At 39.7% G+C, this 17256-nt stretch overlaps 1 protein-coding gene across 1 annotated transcript; it reads right to left on the bottom strand.

Annotated features, from left to right (window-relative positions):
- Positions 1-847: 847 nt before the first annotated feature.
- On the bottom strand, positions 848-17256 carry cop1 (COP1 E3 ubiquitin ligase). Its single transcript, XM_084546357.1, has 20 exons — positions 16471-17256; positions 16271-16330; positions 15642-15739; positions 14158-14222; positions 13915-14034; positions 9888-9956; positions 9628-9687; positions 9376-9455; positions 9055-9118; positions 8293-8407; positions 7711-7846; positions 7258-7401; positions 6808-6916; positions 6643-6724; positions 6408-6524; positions 4434-4551; positions 2930-3054; positions 2642-2802; positions 2437-2481; positions 848-2009 (listed from the first exon to the last, which is right to left on the bottom strand). Exons 1-20 carry the CDS (start codon positions 16821-16823, stop codon positions 1992-1994), a joined length of 2139 nt encoding a protein of 712 aa, XP_084402483.1. The 5' UTR covers positions 16824-17256; the 3' UTR covers positions 848-1991.

Genomic DNA, 17256 nt, shown 5'->3' with positions numbered 1-17256 from the left:
GCGGAGTGCCAGCTATCCCAGCTGCCATTGTTATTAAATTAAATTAATACATATATTTCTTTTATTTATTAATTTGTCTCGTATATTGATTCTGTATATGACTTTATGTGTCAAAATCTAATTTGAGACTTTATTATTCCATCACTGTAAAGCTACATTTATCACCAGAACATCAGGGGTATATTTCTTTAACATGTGATCAATCATAATATAAAACTCCACAAAATATTGCAAAAATAGTTTGTATAATAGTTTTATGAAATCTGAGATAGTTTGAAGACACTGAGTCTGCAATTTAACCTGTCATCCTCTTCCTTTTCATCTCCACATTGTTTCCTCCAGCTACGAAACATTGCAAAAATCAGACATATCCCTTGCTTTTCCTGCCTAGACAACTGCTATTCCCTCTATACTTGACTCAGTCAGATCACCCTGCAGTGCCTACAATTGGTCCAGAATGCAGTTTACACAAGATTTAGTCTCTAATAAAGACTCTTGATTGATTCTTGATTTAGGGTCACATTCAAAATCATGCTGATCACCCTTAATGCACTGCACAACCTTCCCCCCAGTTACATTGGGCTTTTTATCCCATACTCTTCCCACTTAAATTACTAAAAGTGGGTGTACCTTTACTATGGCCCTTACTACATGGAATAAACTTCCTAAAAATATTAGGACTGCTAAGTCTCTTCTAAATGGCTTTTTTTTTTTTTTTGAACAAGGTTAGAACATACCACACCAAAACTGACTTGAAAAATATTTGGTAATAATCGCCATAGCCATCTCAATTCTATATGTTAGTTCCTTAAGGATGCTTGAGCAAAAAGAAAACCAACTCCACAAAACTGTCTCGAAATAATTTATTCAGTTATACAAATACAAAACACCTCTCTCACTCATATCATTATCATAAAATAGGCAGGTCTTGGTGGCATTTCTCCAAATCCTCTCGATGCGTCATCACAGAAACTGACAGCAGTTTGTCTTACGTTACAATGCAGCTCAATTCAGGTGGTACGTATTCAGCCTACATCTTTTGAAGAGTAATTCTGTTGCTACTTTAAAAGAACTAAAACAGATTTTACGGGGTTGTCATTTTTCAACAAGCAACAAATAGCTCACATACATTGAAAAAAAAATATGTATTCCAGTTCCAGGAGGCACTGTAGATCAATGCCTTAAGTTACATGACAACTGATGTGATTACAGACAAAAATGTTGTCTCATTTTGTTCTTAAAGAGGAATAGCACAGAGAGGAGTTTTTCCATAATTCCTTGGTCCTCCTTCACTTGTGTACACAACCTCACATTCGGCACTCTTAAGCCAGACAAGGACTGATACGCTAGACAGAATGAAATTCAAGTCATATTTATTAAAACTGCCTGCTCCCAATTTGAAAAACACAAAAACAACACATAAAGGGGGGGGGGGGGGGGGAGGAAATAGGAGGCTGACGAACAATAGGGTGTATTAAAAGCTTCATGTAAAGACATCATTTTTGCATGTCATTTCTTCTTGTGCTTTGGCCTTTAAAAGAGAAAATGCATTACACTCTTAGCATTTGGCTGGATGTACCATTGAAAGCAACAGCTTAATAAAAAAAAAAAGAAAAACGGAAAAAGAAAAATGGTACAAGTTTTGATTTGACCTAAAACCTTAAAGAGGTGTTCTATTGTAGCTGATATAACTTTACTGAAAAGAAACAAACTGCTTTCAAAAGTCTCTTGTTCCGTTTTGTGCCCAAGCTAGGTCCTTGATTTGCTGCTTTGACATGGCAGCTCATTTCCTCCTGCTATGCTGATGTACTGGTCCAGAGTCTTCGCTGCTGTCCGAAAACTTGGAGCTCATTGAAAATAACATTTTGATTATTTCATCTCTCCCGGTGCTCAGCCGACATGCTGGGATCTCCCAGCATCAGACTGATCCAACCACCAAACAAAGAGAGTCTGACGGTAGTTCGAACGCCCGCTGAAGATACGCCTGGTCTTCAGACGAGCTCAAGTACCTGTACAGAGAGAAGAGATACATGGTACCTGTTAAGAACATTAACACAGTCAATGCTGTGATGCTTTATGGAACAAAGTTGCAATAAAAGCAGTTACCTCCAAACTTTGATAACAGTTACTCCTATTTTAAGCTATGCAATGAAACCATTATAGGTACATTTCACCCAGACCATAAAACTATATTCTTGTAATTTAGATTTTATGTAATGAGGTTTTGAAATCTCATCCACCAAGACATTTCCCATCACACTTGACATTGAAGATGAATGGCATTTCCTAATATGTGCAATATATCTATTATTATATATCTATTATTATATAATTTCTGCATGCTGTTGCAAACTGCAATTTCCCCATTGTTGGACGAATAAAGGTTTTTCTTATCTTATCTTATCTTAAGTTTAAAAAAACAAAACAAAAACAAACCTTGATTGTTCCTTGACTGTTTGCAGCGATGAGTACATTTGACTCCTGAAAAACAAAGTACTTTTCATTAATTATCAATATAACAATACTACAAATATTCCATGACATAACCACCTTTCCATGTAACCATGAAGAATGGAACAGTACAAACTAGTTGATGTATCCACATCAATGACAGAGTTACTGATTATCAAGGTACACTCACTCCATCAGGCAGAGCCCTCCAGCAGACAGCACTGACAAACTCGTTGGTGTCGTCCTCCTTCTTGTCTTTGTCCAGGACACTCTTCACTGTGTCAAACTTGAATGTTAACAGTGTCTTGGAAAGTCCTTTGTAGTACAGATACAGGGAGTTGTTCTCACTGCCTACACACACACACAAAGAAAAAAATGTTTTGTTTAGCTTACATCATTTCCATATTGGTATTTAGAGTCACAGCTAGTCATTTCTACTAATGGAAAATGGAAAAATGTAGTAATACAAACTGCTTACCACAGGCAACGTAGTCTCCATTGGATGCCAGGCCCACAAAGTTCTTCTCATTGATGTGACCCTTGAAGGAGCGCAGGCAGTGAGGCTTGTTGACGTTCCACAGCTTCAGCTGACTGTCTGTTGAACTGCAGATTACAGCATGTTACAACACAGACTGAGCCATGGACTCTATGCCATCATGAAATGTGACATGTTAACCCAGTAAGGTTTCAGATCTCTTAATATATAACAACATTATATGAATTTAGTACCTTAAGATATATTTTGTTTCAGTACAATTTTTAATCAAATACTGTCAGGGACCCTAGTTTACCTCAGCAACATGTAACATACTTTTATTTGAATCAGGCTTGGATTAGAAACCTAATTCCCATCATTTGGTGAGTATAATCGGTCATATTTTCAGCTCCTCTTTAAGTTGCTGCATTATGCTTCCAATACAAACTCAACTCTTCCTGTAATCATTTCAGATTAAGTAGACAGAAGTTTGATTATGGTATTAGTCTTCAAGCCAGGAAGAGTATAGTATGTCCTCTCTGACAGCCAAGATTGGTCCAAGCCTGTAGCTCCTGTGCTTGTATAACACAGTATGTGTGTTGACATACATAAAATATATTCCCTTTTATTTTTTTCTATGCTTTGGTAAGGAAATACTGCAGTATAACCCTTGCCTTGTTCCTACCCCGGGAGCTGGGCACACCAACAGCCATTTTCAGAGACTAAGATTTTAAATTACAACTGGGTATTATATGAAGAAATGAAGTATTTGAAATTTTCTTCACAATAAGACTTTGTAGCTGTGCCTGTTTTCTAAAGCATCCTGTAAAAATCAAAAAGCTTTTGGCAAAACATTCTTTAAAGTTACCCCAGTGCATTTTCTATGAAATCTATTTATTTTCACTTGAAAATTGGTAAAGAAAACAAATCCAATTCTTTATCCATTCCATCATCAATTTTCTGTGTGGGAAAAAAAGTAGTCCTACACGGTTTTCAGCACTAATCCAGCTGTTTCATTTTTAACGGATGTGAACATGTCCAACTCAGACACAACTAAAAAGATCACTTTCACCACAACGTTGCTTAGGTTAATTGAAACGTGTAAAACTATTCAGACTATGGCAGGCTGCCATAGTCTTGCAATTAATGGGAAACAATGTTTGCATGAAATCACAGCCTTGCACTGATTGCAAATGGCACAATTTTCATAATGTTGAGTGAAATGCAGCCACCCGTCAAGATCGCTTCTTCCTTTTCCATGTTTTCTTGATAAAGTGCCTCACTGTTGCAGAGTGCGATGTCATCCTGTGAGCGTTGTTTAAAGGAATCTTTCATTTATACAATTCTAATAGATTGAAAAAACTCGAATCAATTATAAGATCAGAACCAGGGTTGCGCATTAGTTTGTTGGGACACAATTATTAGGACAGAGTACATAGTAAAAAGACAACTCTAATGCTATACATTACTGTGCAATAAACCAAACGTGACTGATGAATTGACTTACGCAGAAACAATCTCCTCTCCGTTGACAAACTTGGCATAGGACACGGCTTTCCTGTGGCCTTTGAACACCATGATTGGCTGCTTAGTGTTGCGTAGATCGTAGTAGTGAACACAGTGGTCTGTGAGCAAGAGGAAAAAAATATAGTAGTTGTGTCAGTGTCAGCCGCACTCTCAGCACTGGCTCTCCCCAGGGCTGCGTGCTGAGCCCACTACTCTACTCCCTCTACACATCCGACTGCAGTCCCGCCCACCCAGAGAACATCATTGTCAAATTTGCTGATGACACAACGGTGGTGGGGCTGATCACAGAGGGAAATGAGGCGGCCTACAGAGATGAAGTCCTGCGACTTGGGGAGTGGTGTGCATCAAACAACTTGGCACTAAACATCACCAAGACCAAGGAACTCATCCTGGACTTCAGGCGGAACAGAGCCAACCCTGCCCCCCTGTACATCAATGGCAAATGTGTGGAGCAAGTTGAGTCATTCAAATACCTTGGCGTCCACCTCTCTGCAGACCTCTCTTGGTCGGTCAACACCACAGCGCTGGTCAAGAAGGCCCAGCAGCGGCTACACTTCCTGAGGGTGCTCAGGAAGGAGCAGCTAAACACCCAGCTGCTAGTGACCTTCTACCGTTCCACCATTGAGAGCATACTGACCTATGCTATAACAGTGTGGCACTCCAGCTGCACAGAGGCCGACAGGAAGAGACTGCAGAGGGTGGCAAACACTGCACAAAAGATCATCGGCTGCCCTCTGCCTTCCCTGTCAACCATCTATAACTCCCGCTCTCTCAGCAGGGCCAGAAACATTTTAAAGGACACCACCCACCCCGGTTTTCACCTTTTTACCCCGTTGCCCTCTGGCAGGCGCTTCAGGTCCATACGGGCCAAGACAAACAGACTCAGGGATAGCTTCTTCCCCAAAGCTGTCACCATACTAAATGCAAACATGCATTAATGTAAATTGCACAGGAACTTTTTGCACTGACACTATTGCACTGAATTCTGTCTGTCTGTTTGTGTCTTTTTTTACTGCGTATTTATATGTTTTTATTGTATGTTTTTGCTGTGTGCACTTTAAGGAGATGCTCTTTAAATCTCATTGTACCGTGTATAACGACAATAAAGGCTTTCAATTCAATTCAAAGCTCTCTTCAGTAACAACCAAGATATGTCACTGTGGTCAAAAGATGGTAAAAACGTCTCGAGTGTTGTCTTGTTCTAACAAGAAATCTCCTCCATCAATTATGTTTTTGAATAAGTGGTACACTGCGCCTGCTTGTTTTAACTCCATTATTCTAGCTTTAACAGCAAACCAGCGATTCAGGTCAAGCAGGGGTTTCTGCTTCCAGGCTTACTCGACTTGTACTTTGGGAACGGGGTAAATGCGTTGGAGAAATTCACTGCGAGGGAACACAGAGTTTCACAGAGAACACTCTAGTTCATCCGATGTTACATGAAGGCTGTTTCTGTGTTTCACTGAATATTTCTTGTAATTCTTATTCCTCCTTTGGGAGAGCAATAAATGAAATTTTCAGAAGTTTGTCTGGACCACCAGAGTCTGTGTGACCGCAGGAGAAATTTAGTACTCTACAAGGAAAAACTGCAGTGGTGCGAGGCGAGCAACAATAACAATACATCACAGTATGAGAAAAACAAGTTAGTTTGCCTGTGATTATGTGGACAGCTGGTTGCACCGACACATTTCTCATCTGATTGTTTTCAATTCAGTTTGGACTTTTAACATCTGAAAGTAATTAAACTGGCTCGAGTCAGAAACCTGCACTAGAGCCTGTAAACTTTCTTTAGATTTCAGGTATACATATGTGGTTATGTGGTTACAGAGAAATATTATCTGCTACTTTTGGACATACTACAATCGATTTGAATAACTACATGCTTGCCTCAGTGTCTATTTTGTTCACTTCAGACAGGACAAAGACGTAGAAATCGAAACGCCAAACTCTATCTTACCTGCACAACCGAAGGCCAGATGATACCTGGAGGTTGGGCTGAACTTAACACAGCAGACATTGGCTTTTGCCTCGATGCTGGCCACTGAGTTGTCAAGATTAGTTGACCACAACTTCACTGAAGAAGAAAAAAAATAACAAAAACATTTGACCACTGGAAAAACAATATAAGATAAAAAAGCCGGAAAGCTGGAAAATAATTTATGTCTATAATCCTTTCAGATATCCTCAGTTACCTTTAGCATCATCAGAACCAGAGGCTAAGAGCTTGGGGTCCATCAGATTGAAGTCGACACTCCAACACCTCTTTTCATGCTCCTGAAAAGAAGCCAGATAAGGCCTTAGAAAGGTTGTTTGACAAATATACAGATAAAGATAGTGATTAACTCCAAGTAACACACCTGGTAGACTTTAGACCTCTGGCCAGTAAATCCATCCCACAGAATGACAGTACCCTCATAGTCGCTGCTGGCCAGAAGGTTCTTGTGGTAACTGCTCCAGCTGATACAGCTACAACAAACAAGTATGGGACCACTTTCGTGTGAAGGTTCAAGTCAATCATTCCTAACAATCAACTGTTTTTAACATAATTGTGCTATAAAGAGTGTTTGAGTTTACAACTCATACCCAAGCCCAGTTACAAGGTTGTATTATTTTTCTTTTAAGGCGCCGCTTATAATTAGTGAACTTTGTGTGATGTCTGGTAATTTTTGTCATACAAAGTGGCTTTGTGTCTTCAGTTGAATGAATGAGCAACAACCTACAATCTTATATTATAGCATTTGGTGATATGGTCCGAGTGCTGAAAGTTGCCGTTACATCCCACTATATGAAGGAGTTCTTTCACTCACCTGATTTTGGAATTGCAGGTCATTTCATTGACAGGGTAGTGGATGTCCACTGCGTCCTGGATCACAGTGCCATACTCAAACACCTTGATTTTCTTTGTGACGCCAGCAATGGCAAAGTAGTCACAGTCACGGTCAAACTCAATACTGAAACACAGGAGAGAACACAGACGGGGAAGGTGAGTGGCCTGATTAAGATTACATGCATAAAAACATGGAGAAAAAAAAGCAAATAAAATGTCACAATATAATAAGACGTAGCTTCCTTGTTTAAGGATGAGACACAATTGTCATTTGTTATAAAAATAAATAAAACATGGAATTTGTATTTGGTCACACAATTCTCTTTACTTGTTTATCAGTCATATGTTGCATATCTAGAGATATGCCCATTTGTTATTACAGATCAGTGTAACAAAAGACCAACATGTGAGTTCGGTCTTTTCACTTTCTTACCTGGAGACAATGCTGGAGCCGTTATAGAGATCACTGGCGTAGGAGAGGGTGGCCAGCGGACGCACAGAGTTGTAACGGGTGAACTTAGACAAACACTCCATGAAATCATCCAACTGGTTCAAGTTTCTGCCCTCGTCTGAAAACACCAGACACACAACATTAATAAACCCATTCTTGTGAACTATATGTTGTGAAAAAAACAAAATGTTACCATACGATTGAAGATTCATGTTGCATTTCAATATAAATTACTTCTTCCACAATACAAGTAAAACAAAGGTCACCCTGTGGTTTTTTTTTTCTGAGGATATCTTTGCAGCACAAAACATCTGATCATTCTTCCAGTGCTATGACTTTAAACTGGAAAAACGAAAGGCACTGAGACAGATCAGTGAAGTTTGTAGGAAATATGTAAATGATAAAAAAAAGTTTGAAATAACACTGTGGTGACAAACTACATCCTGTTTGAAAAATCTTATAAATGCCCTTCTTTCGTGCAACTGCAGCCCAGTTTCTCCAGTGATGTAAACATTGCTGAACTGACAGATATTTGAGCTGTCAGCAACAACCGGTGACGAGTACCTGTGATGCGCGACATTTTGTTGGAGAAGTAGCACTGCTCCAGATCCTCAAAATGAGCCGTCAGCCTCTTTCTTCTTGATGCCAGCGTGCTGTTGTACCAGGTCTGCCGTTTTACCTGAGGAAACAATCCCAACGGTTCAACTGATAGAAGGAAACTCGCTCTGACATCTGTTACTGCAAAGCTGAATTGCAGTTTTAATAAGAATATGACAAACTGATTTTGTGCTAACATAAATATGTACACTACTGCAAACACATTGGGCTCACTAGTGAAAATGAATACATTCTCTAATGTAACAGTCATGATTTAAATACCCCTTCATGACTGTTGAGACAGCGTCAGAAAGGTGATCATTCAACTGCAGGATCATGTTGGAGGATGTAGTTTGTACTGCTGTTAATAAGTGTTTCTGTTATTTAGCCTAGCCCACGGATTAAAATGGGGTTCTCAAAATAATAGAAACATGTCAGTAAACTTGAGTCTGTATGTCTAAACCTGACATGCCCTTCTTCTAACTTTTGCTGTGATCAGTATCTGTAGCAGAACTTTGCACAAAACAGTCAGGATAGTTGATTAACATGATCCTATAGCGCCTCGGCGGTAAAACAAATGGCCTGCATCTAAACTAAACTAAAAGAAAATTCCTAAAAATCGACACGTCAAGTTATATTTCAAGACCATGAAAATATTAGACATGAAGTTCATTAAAGAACAAACAGAAAAGGAGCATTCTTAACAGTCTGTGTGTTGCTGGAACATACCTGGGTTGCTCCAACAAATCCTGGAGGCTGGCTGTAGTCTGAAGACTCAATAATACTACTACAGCTATACAACAAAGACAAACATACATACATATAAGCATATATTAAGGAACAATGAATGGTAATAAAACGGTAATGCTTCATAAAGATAAAGTGGTTATTATGGAGTAAGAGGTAAAACATTGTCATCAATAACAACACATCCGTGTTTGGAATGAGTTTCTATTTAAACAAACAACCAAGCTGAAAATGATTATTCCGTGATGATGAATGCATTTCCTGTACGGATATAATTTACTGAAACAGATAGAAGAGTAGTACCTGGGTGCCGGAGATGGAGCCTCAACATTGGGCACTGTACACTCTGGCTCCATCATTGGAGAGTACAGGCCACTCATTTCCTGGAAAATGACACAGAAATAACATGTCAATCTCAAGCTGTTATGATCATGGGCTCCAGCTGTTCACAGTATAATCATGATTCGCGATTCATAAATCATGCACACATCCCATGAGACCATAATATGAATGCAGGTTTGGTAACCATGGTGGGTGTTGAGAAGTTCTGTTTACCTCGACGCGCTTAATGTCTTCTTCTAGAAAGTTGAGCTCTTTCTGTAGTTGCTCTAGTTGCTGTTGACAAAGCCAAAAACAAAAATAAACATACGGTTATTTTTTCGCTGTACATACTTTTTTTTTTTTTGTCTTTCTCTATTTTTCATCTTGTTTTTGTAAACCTGGCTTCTCTCCATTTCAAATGCCACGCTTTGCACAACATTACAAAAGCTCTGTGTGGCATATCTGTTATATTGTGGAAATGAAAACCGCAGTACCTCTCTCTTGTTTCTCCTGGCCTCTTTAAGAAACTCCATGAGGATCTGTCTCTGAGCTGCTTGGGATTCCTAGCGGAGATACAGACATAATCAAATACAAAACTGAAGCCACAAAATACCAATGCCGATCCACAGAAGAGAGATATTATTTCCTCCCTCAGCAGACCAAGTTATTGAACACCAATATCATTTTTCCTAAAAAAGAAAGAAAGAAATGAAACAATAAAAGTAATTCTAAAGATCGTGACTTAACATTTTATTTGTACGTTCTTGTATTCACATTGATGACCTTTTCCAATTACAGTTTTGCAGGACGAGGAAGCTGCATTTAACGAACGTGTCACTGTAAACAGTAACAAAACCACACACAGACACCTGAAAATACCAAAGTATCCCAAATCTAATGGTTCGTGGGTATTAGAAGTGTGAATGCAAAGTCAGTTTGTGTGAAATATCTCAACACATCACAATGTTCATGTTCATCCTCAATTAAGTCAGCCCATGCTGCCAGGCATGCTGACAATGAAACGTAATAGCCTTAACAAACCTAATAACATGGACACATTATTATTAATTAAACTACCAACCACAGATGCAAAATCACAATGTCTGGGCATCTTAACAGTGAGTTTAGTATGATTCTTGGTTGGTTCTGGAAGACAAAAACTAAAAAAATGCCCAAACACTGCTCGATAGAAGGTCTAACAGCAAGGTAAACCCTCAAAATAAGGGGTTTTAATCTATAAATGTCTAAAAGATAAGCTGATAAAGGAAATTAGTGTGAGGCATCATCAGGAAGAACAGTAAATCTATGGGATAGTGATAGTATAAATGTGTGTAGCTGGTATTATTAAGTCAAGTATTCAAATGTCACTTTTAGACTAATGTATTTCTGGGAGCGAGCAAATTGCATTGGTAAATCAAAACGCTATGTAGTAACATTCTGATTGTAAGTGCTTTAGCTAACTGTCTTGGGAAATGAGAAAGCTATGGAGTAATGTTTTGACTGCAAGTGCCTTAGCTAACTACAGCAGCTCCTTACACAAAGCTGACATTAGCTTCTGGTGTGCTAAATCCAAATCCTTTGCAACAGTTAAATCTATTTCAGCTTGCAACAGGCCTGTTGTTGCATTTCAGACCTCAGCTGCTGTGCTGACGGTTTTCTCCACCATGTTACCCCTCTTTTTATACTGCTGCTGCCATTATATGGTCAAAGGTTGTATGAGGCCCTCGGTTTGCACATCTGGAAAAACATCTACTACATCCTTAATTAGGAAATCGAGTGAAATATCTACAGGCGCTCAAACACTGCTAGTGCAGCATTGATTAATTACAGTGAATGACAGGCAAAACAAATGCATGTCCAATCAGATAAAAACTGTGAAATTAAACATGTCCAGAGGCAATTTATCTGAAGAGAGTGAGAACACACACACGCTCTAATAATGGACGAGTAAGGTGTCCTGTATGGAATAAAAAGCAGCTTCTAAATTCAGCCAGCTGGCAAGATGTACAACTCCATCAGAAAGATTAATTGAAATAACATGAAATTAAAGGAGTGGAGGGTCGGATCAGCAAGGAGTAGTGGTACCAGCAGTCTCACTAGATGGCATTCACAATCAGACATTTGACCAGGTTTTGATATAAATATAGAAATATCTCAGAGTAGAAAACTAGACCGTTATTAGAAGGCACTATGATACAGCTGATAAAAGATCTATTGGCTATTCACAAAATTTAGATTACCAGATTATAGACTACTACAAGAAGACGTAACCTCTCTCATTACAAAGATTCTCTGACAGCACAGCATTTCCGTGTCGACCACCAATTCCAGGAAGCTGACTATCTGAAAGATTTCTCAAGTGTCTCATTTCACATCCTTGAAGTGATGACTATTTCCACGTTGGTGTGATTTTATGATAGTGGTGGTGACAAGTCACTGCCGCTTTAGTGCGGTTTCCTTTAGTGCCAACCTAAGGCAGTCTTGGATACTGGTGACATTTTGGTGCAACTCATAGAGGAAAAGGCAAATAAGGGACAGTTAGGGTTGTGTATTTTTGGACACAGTGGGTATTGTGTTCTTATACCACTGTGCTGTACACAATTTTGGAAAAATGATCAAAATTGGTCTCATCAGACCATAACACATATTTCCACTCACTTCTAGGAGACTGCTTATACTGTAAATGTCAAAGACAGTGTTTCTAATCAGTCTTACAGGGACCATGTCAACTTATAGACACTGTAACTCTGAGAAAGTGCTGATGTGACACACCATATGTCAACAGGACACAGCAGGTTGTGGTTACTACTTCTCTTTTCATGACAAAAACACAAAAAAGGGGATGTGTCAGACTTTTCAGTCAGTGCTGGGAACCATGTTTTTGGGCCTTTACTGTGTGAGACTAACAGAAGCACCATTACTTATCCAATTCTTTATCTATTCCCCTCACCCCCCAGTTTTCTGTGTGGAGAAACGTAGTGGCTACACCATTTTCAGCATCTAGCCAGCCGCTTCATTATCTGTCAGAACACAAACTCGATGCATATGATGAAAATGCAACAAAAATATACCATCTTACTGGATGTGGTAACCTCATTGATTAGTGATTGATTTAAGTTTTACTTTCACCACAACCCAGCCGCACGGTCATTAACGTTAACTTTATGTTAACTTTTAATTATTTTCAAAATGAGACTATGGCAGGCTGTCCTAGTCTAGGCAATTAATGGAAACAATGCGTGCATGAAACCCCAGTCTTGCACTGATTGCAAACGGCACCATTTTCATTTAGTGAAATGCAGTCAAGCCTTAAATTGCTCCTTCCTCACTATGTTTACTTGTTAAGTCAAGGCAGTTACTGAATGTGACTTCATGATGGGAGCATCGTCTAGACTCGGAATCAATAACATCTGAGGCATACAATTCCAAAGGATTGTAAAAATTGGAACATGTTCGAAGTCGGAGCTTGTTTGCGATTCCCACCCCGACTACTTAATAGTTCCATTCATATAAAACAACACCACTTGATTGTTTTCAAAACAGCCTCAGGACACTGTTGAAACTCTGTGGTCAATTTACAACTGTACTGCAATAAAATGTCATTTTAGAATGCATACATTACACTATGACATATTTGCAACAACTGGGATAGGCTTGAAGACAAGAAATATGAATGAATAGATGTTCATAACATTCTTTCCACTCATGCATGGAAAAAGTCTTACAAAACATGGAAAAAGAAACTCAATAGTGTAGGCCAGAAAGTATGGCCGCAATAATAAACATACCTGAATTTGTTTCTGACAATGTTACCAAGAGCTGAGCATATTGAGCTTTGGTATGGTAAGGTTTAGGCCTGGTCTGTTGTATTGGATTGCTTAATATCTTACAGATGCAACCAATAAAATGGCCACTGACTGTCCGTAATATGTTATGACTGATGGAAGATGTTCTCGCCAGATAGGTCAGTGAACATACTGTCCTCTCTCAAACGGGACTAAGTTCACATGAATCTTGATTTGAGTCCTTGCAAAAAAAACAACAACAAAAAAAAAACACAGTATGATGGGCCATAAACCTTTACAAACTGAATTTAGCCATAATATTGCCAACAAAACTACCTAAACAAGACAGAGTGCAACAACGCATTTTGTTTTGTTTGAGTAACCCTCTCTTCAGACTATAAAAATGGTCATACAGTGCTGGCTATCAAGCCAAGAAAACCAAGATAATTAAAGTATTAAATCCATGTCATCTTTTCAGAGCAAAATGCAGATTAGTATTTTTTATAATAATGTGTTTTCATCTGTTACTGTCAAGATAAATGATTATGGTTCAAAAAGTGTCCTATAAAAAGTTACATGGGGAGTGCAAAGTGGATAAATCAAAGGGCTTTCCATCCTCCTGCAGAACAATCCAAAAAGTAGATGCCAAAAGCAAGAAATCAAGTGATCATATTTTTTTTTCTCGCAAAAAACAAAACAAAACAAACAATATGATCACTCTTAGATTGTCACTTACCGCCTCCAGCTGCTTCTTCTTCTGAACCAGGAGCTCCAACATCAGATTGACATTTGCCAGGTCCAAGTTCTCCTGATCAGGACTCAAAACGTCCTGGAAGACTTGCCACCTAGACCCATTCTGGGGGTCGTACACACTTGTCAGTTTCAAGTAAAGTCAAGTGTTTTTCCAAAATGGTCAGAGTTAAATCATTTCACGTGAAGAAAAACAACACAAATCAATTATAATATGTACTATACTTACAGGATGATCTAATTTTAGTCTCTTCTCCTCCGACCGTTGTTTCTGTTTAAGGATCAGTTCATTCACTGGAACATAGTGGGGTGGGGTGCGAAGTGGTATATGAGAAAGGAGGAAAAGCTATGTAAATACATGACAAACATGACCAGAGTGTGACTTAAACAATGAAGCAATGAAACTTTGGCTGAGCCAGGTCAGTTACCAAGAGAATACATTTCTGCAGTTGTATCACCTGTAACCAGTCAAGTTGCAGGTTACATCTATGTCTCTCTAGACACATATACACCCACTTGCCAGTCCATCAGGTACACTAAAGTTCAGTTTATCACCATTTGGCATATTCTGACAGGTTTGTGTTTTACTTTAAGATTAGAGATTTTGCTCTCCTGATGATTATGATTTGTTTTTATTGTGAATGGCTCTCTTCACTGTGTAACAACAACCTTCGAAGTTGCATCCCAGCTGCTTTTCAAAGCCTCTATAATTCTCAAGTGAGAAAGAGGCAGAGGAAACAAAATCAGAGATGCCAGTTCACACTGGACAACTTTCATCACTGGACTTTCTTTGCAAAAAATGGTCAGTAATTTGCAGTGTAATATTTGCTTTACAAATTACGGACATGGCCGATTTGCACAGGATTAAGATCCAAACAAACTCTATAATTGTTACAAATTACCAAAGGTAATACTCGGCCCGCGCAAATAGGGCTTTAGAGACTCATTTTACAGATACGTATGGAGGACTGATAGAGAGCTTTATCACATGGTGCAACAACAACCACACTGAGGAACAATGTCAGCAAAAGCAATTACGGACAGAGGAATGGGAGGACCCCTGCTTGCTATTCAGAGAGAGGGCAGGGTGGAATCCTATTAAATATTTGTTTGACATTTTCTCACAGAGTATAACTTCTTCAGTTATGGCAAAAAGATTTGTGTTTTAAGAGGGTGCGGTATTGCTGACTTTGGAACATGGTTGAAGGAAAGCCCTTCAACACATAATGCCCCTGAGCTCAGCTGTTACCAATGTAGAGTCATAATCAGAGACAGCAATGTTATCTTTACTAGCCTCATTATCATGCTGACTGGGGTAATGTGCGTTCAAAAACTCCTTCAGTGTACTTTTATTGCACTGTAGTTTGTCCTCTTCAGGATGAGAGACCATAAATTGCATTGCAAATGCATAAATATGCATTTTTCACACAAGTCCGTAAAACACAAGAAGTTATTTTTTGCTCAGATTTGGACTTAAATTAAAAATATATATATTATACATATATATTATTCTTTTATTTCATTGTAGTATCAATCTTTGACTAAATGTCAAAAATAAAATAATCAAATAATGTGATTTTAGACTCCTGGTGTATTACAGTGATGAGCTCACTGAAACCATGTCTTTTCATGGTGACCAGAACAGTGCAAACAGCTCAATTTCAGGGTCCCTTCTGATCATCACACTTCAAGCTTCTGCCTCAGAGTACCTACCTAGAAAGTTTGGGAAAAGCTGGTCCACATTATCAACAATATAGTTGCACTTGGGACATCTGTTGCTGTCCTCCAAGCTCTGGCGGATACACTTGAAACTGCAGGAGGGACAAAAACAAAAATGGGCATTCAATAACCGAAACGCTACAGGGAAATACATCAGGACAGTCTAAGTAACCAGTAATCATGCCAAGCGACACCATAGCCGAGTTGCAAATTGCCACTCCAAGCACAGACAAGTCTGACTGCTCAAGTTCTCACGCTTTGTGTGCGCATTCATTAGAAGCTGGTTCATCCTTTACTTGCACCATTTTTTCTTTAAATTATTCCATGCCGTGTATATGGAGCCTAAACTTTCCTTCCCACATATCTAATGGATGCTGCAAAATAATGTGCAAGGGCAAACCCATAGCTTTTGTCAGTGATGCAAGGCAGTATTTGTTTTTAAATGGTTTGCCTAGCCTCAGGGCTACATGTAAAGTATATGATTTTCTTCTCGATAGGATGAGTCACTTTTGACAGTGTCAAAATAGTGTCACATAATATAACAGTCACGGGACTATGCAGATCCTCAACAGGTGTGTCAATGTTGTCCAACCAACTATCCCACTCCATTCCAACGCACTTACCAAAAACTGTGCCCACACTTCGTCATGTGTGCCTCCTCTATCATTTCGAAGCAGATAGGACTAAAACAGACAGAAAACAGAGTCAAATTTCAGCTCTCAAACTTTTGCAACGCTGCCACTGAGCTGCAGCTACCATGCACAGTAAAAGAAAAAATTCTAAAGCAGTTTTTCCTTCCACGTCCACTCCTGAGAAAACTCACCAGACAAAGTCGTTGCTCTTATCTTCGTATGAATTCAAGAGGCCGTTGCATAATGGTGCTTGGTGTAGGGATCTTTTTCTGGTGCCCGAAGACGCAGCGGGTCTGCTCAGGGAAGCTAACCCGCCCCGGGAGGACGGCACGGCGGCCAAAGTTGGCACAGACACGCCGCCGTCGCCTGCTGCTGCCACGGTCCGGGAGGGCACAACATTTCCAGAATTGTTACCATTACTAGTGACGGCGTTGCTCCCACCGCCGCCGTTCGCGTTCCCCGTGCCTCCCGTGCTGTTGCTACTTGTGCTGGGCACTGAACTCGCTCCGCCAGCGCTTTGCTGCGGCCGGTTGTTTGACATCATGCAAGGCCGACCAGAAACTCCCCAAAATCCGCTGCGTTGCTCCTCAAAGCATCCGGGCAGCGCTACTATTTGGCTACTTTAGCAGATTTGCTAGCTAGCTATCTCGCTCAGGTGCTAGCATCCTGGGAGAAAGCAACAGCGGCCAAACATCCAGCGCATTTAAACTTGTCCCTTGGTGTCTGCCTCGCGTTTGCCACCGACGGCGTGTTTCAAAATCACTGGCCTATAAAGGCCAAAAAGACACGGTCACCGAAACGGACAATAAAATAACCACGTCTGCGTTGTCCAGGAGATTAGCCGGCTAGCTACCGTTAGCTACGGATAGAAATCTCTTGAGTTTCCTCGATTACTCAGGTAGCTATTGTCCTTCCGGCTTTCAACTACCGCCCCCTAGCGAGAAGGAGTTTAAGTGGGCGGCTGGAAATACCAGTAG

Source organism: Chelon labrosus (genome assembly GCF_963514085.1).
Source record: "Chelon labrosus genome assembly, chromosome: 6".
NCBI classification, from domain to species: Eukaryota; Metazoa; Chordata; class Actinopteri; order Mugiliformes; family Mugilidae; genus Chelon; species Chelon labrosus.
Note: the sequence above shows the minus strand (reverse complement) of the source record. Positions and strands in the feature narration are given on the sequence as shown.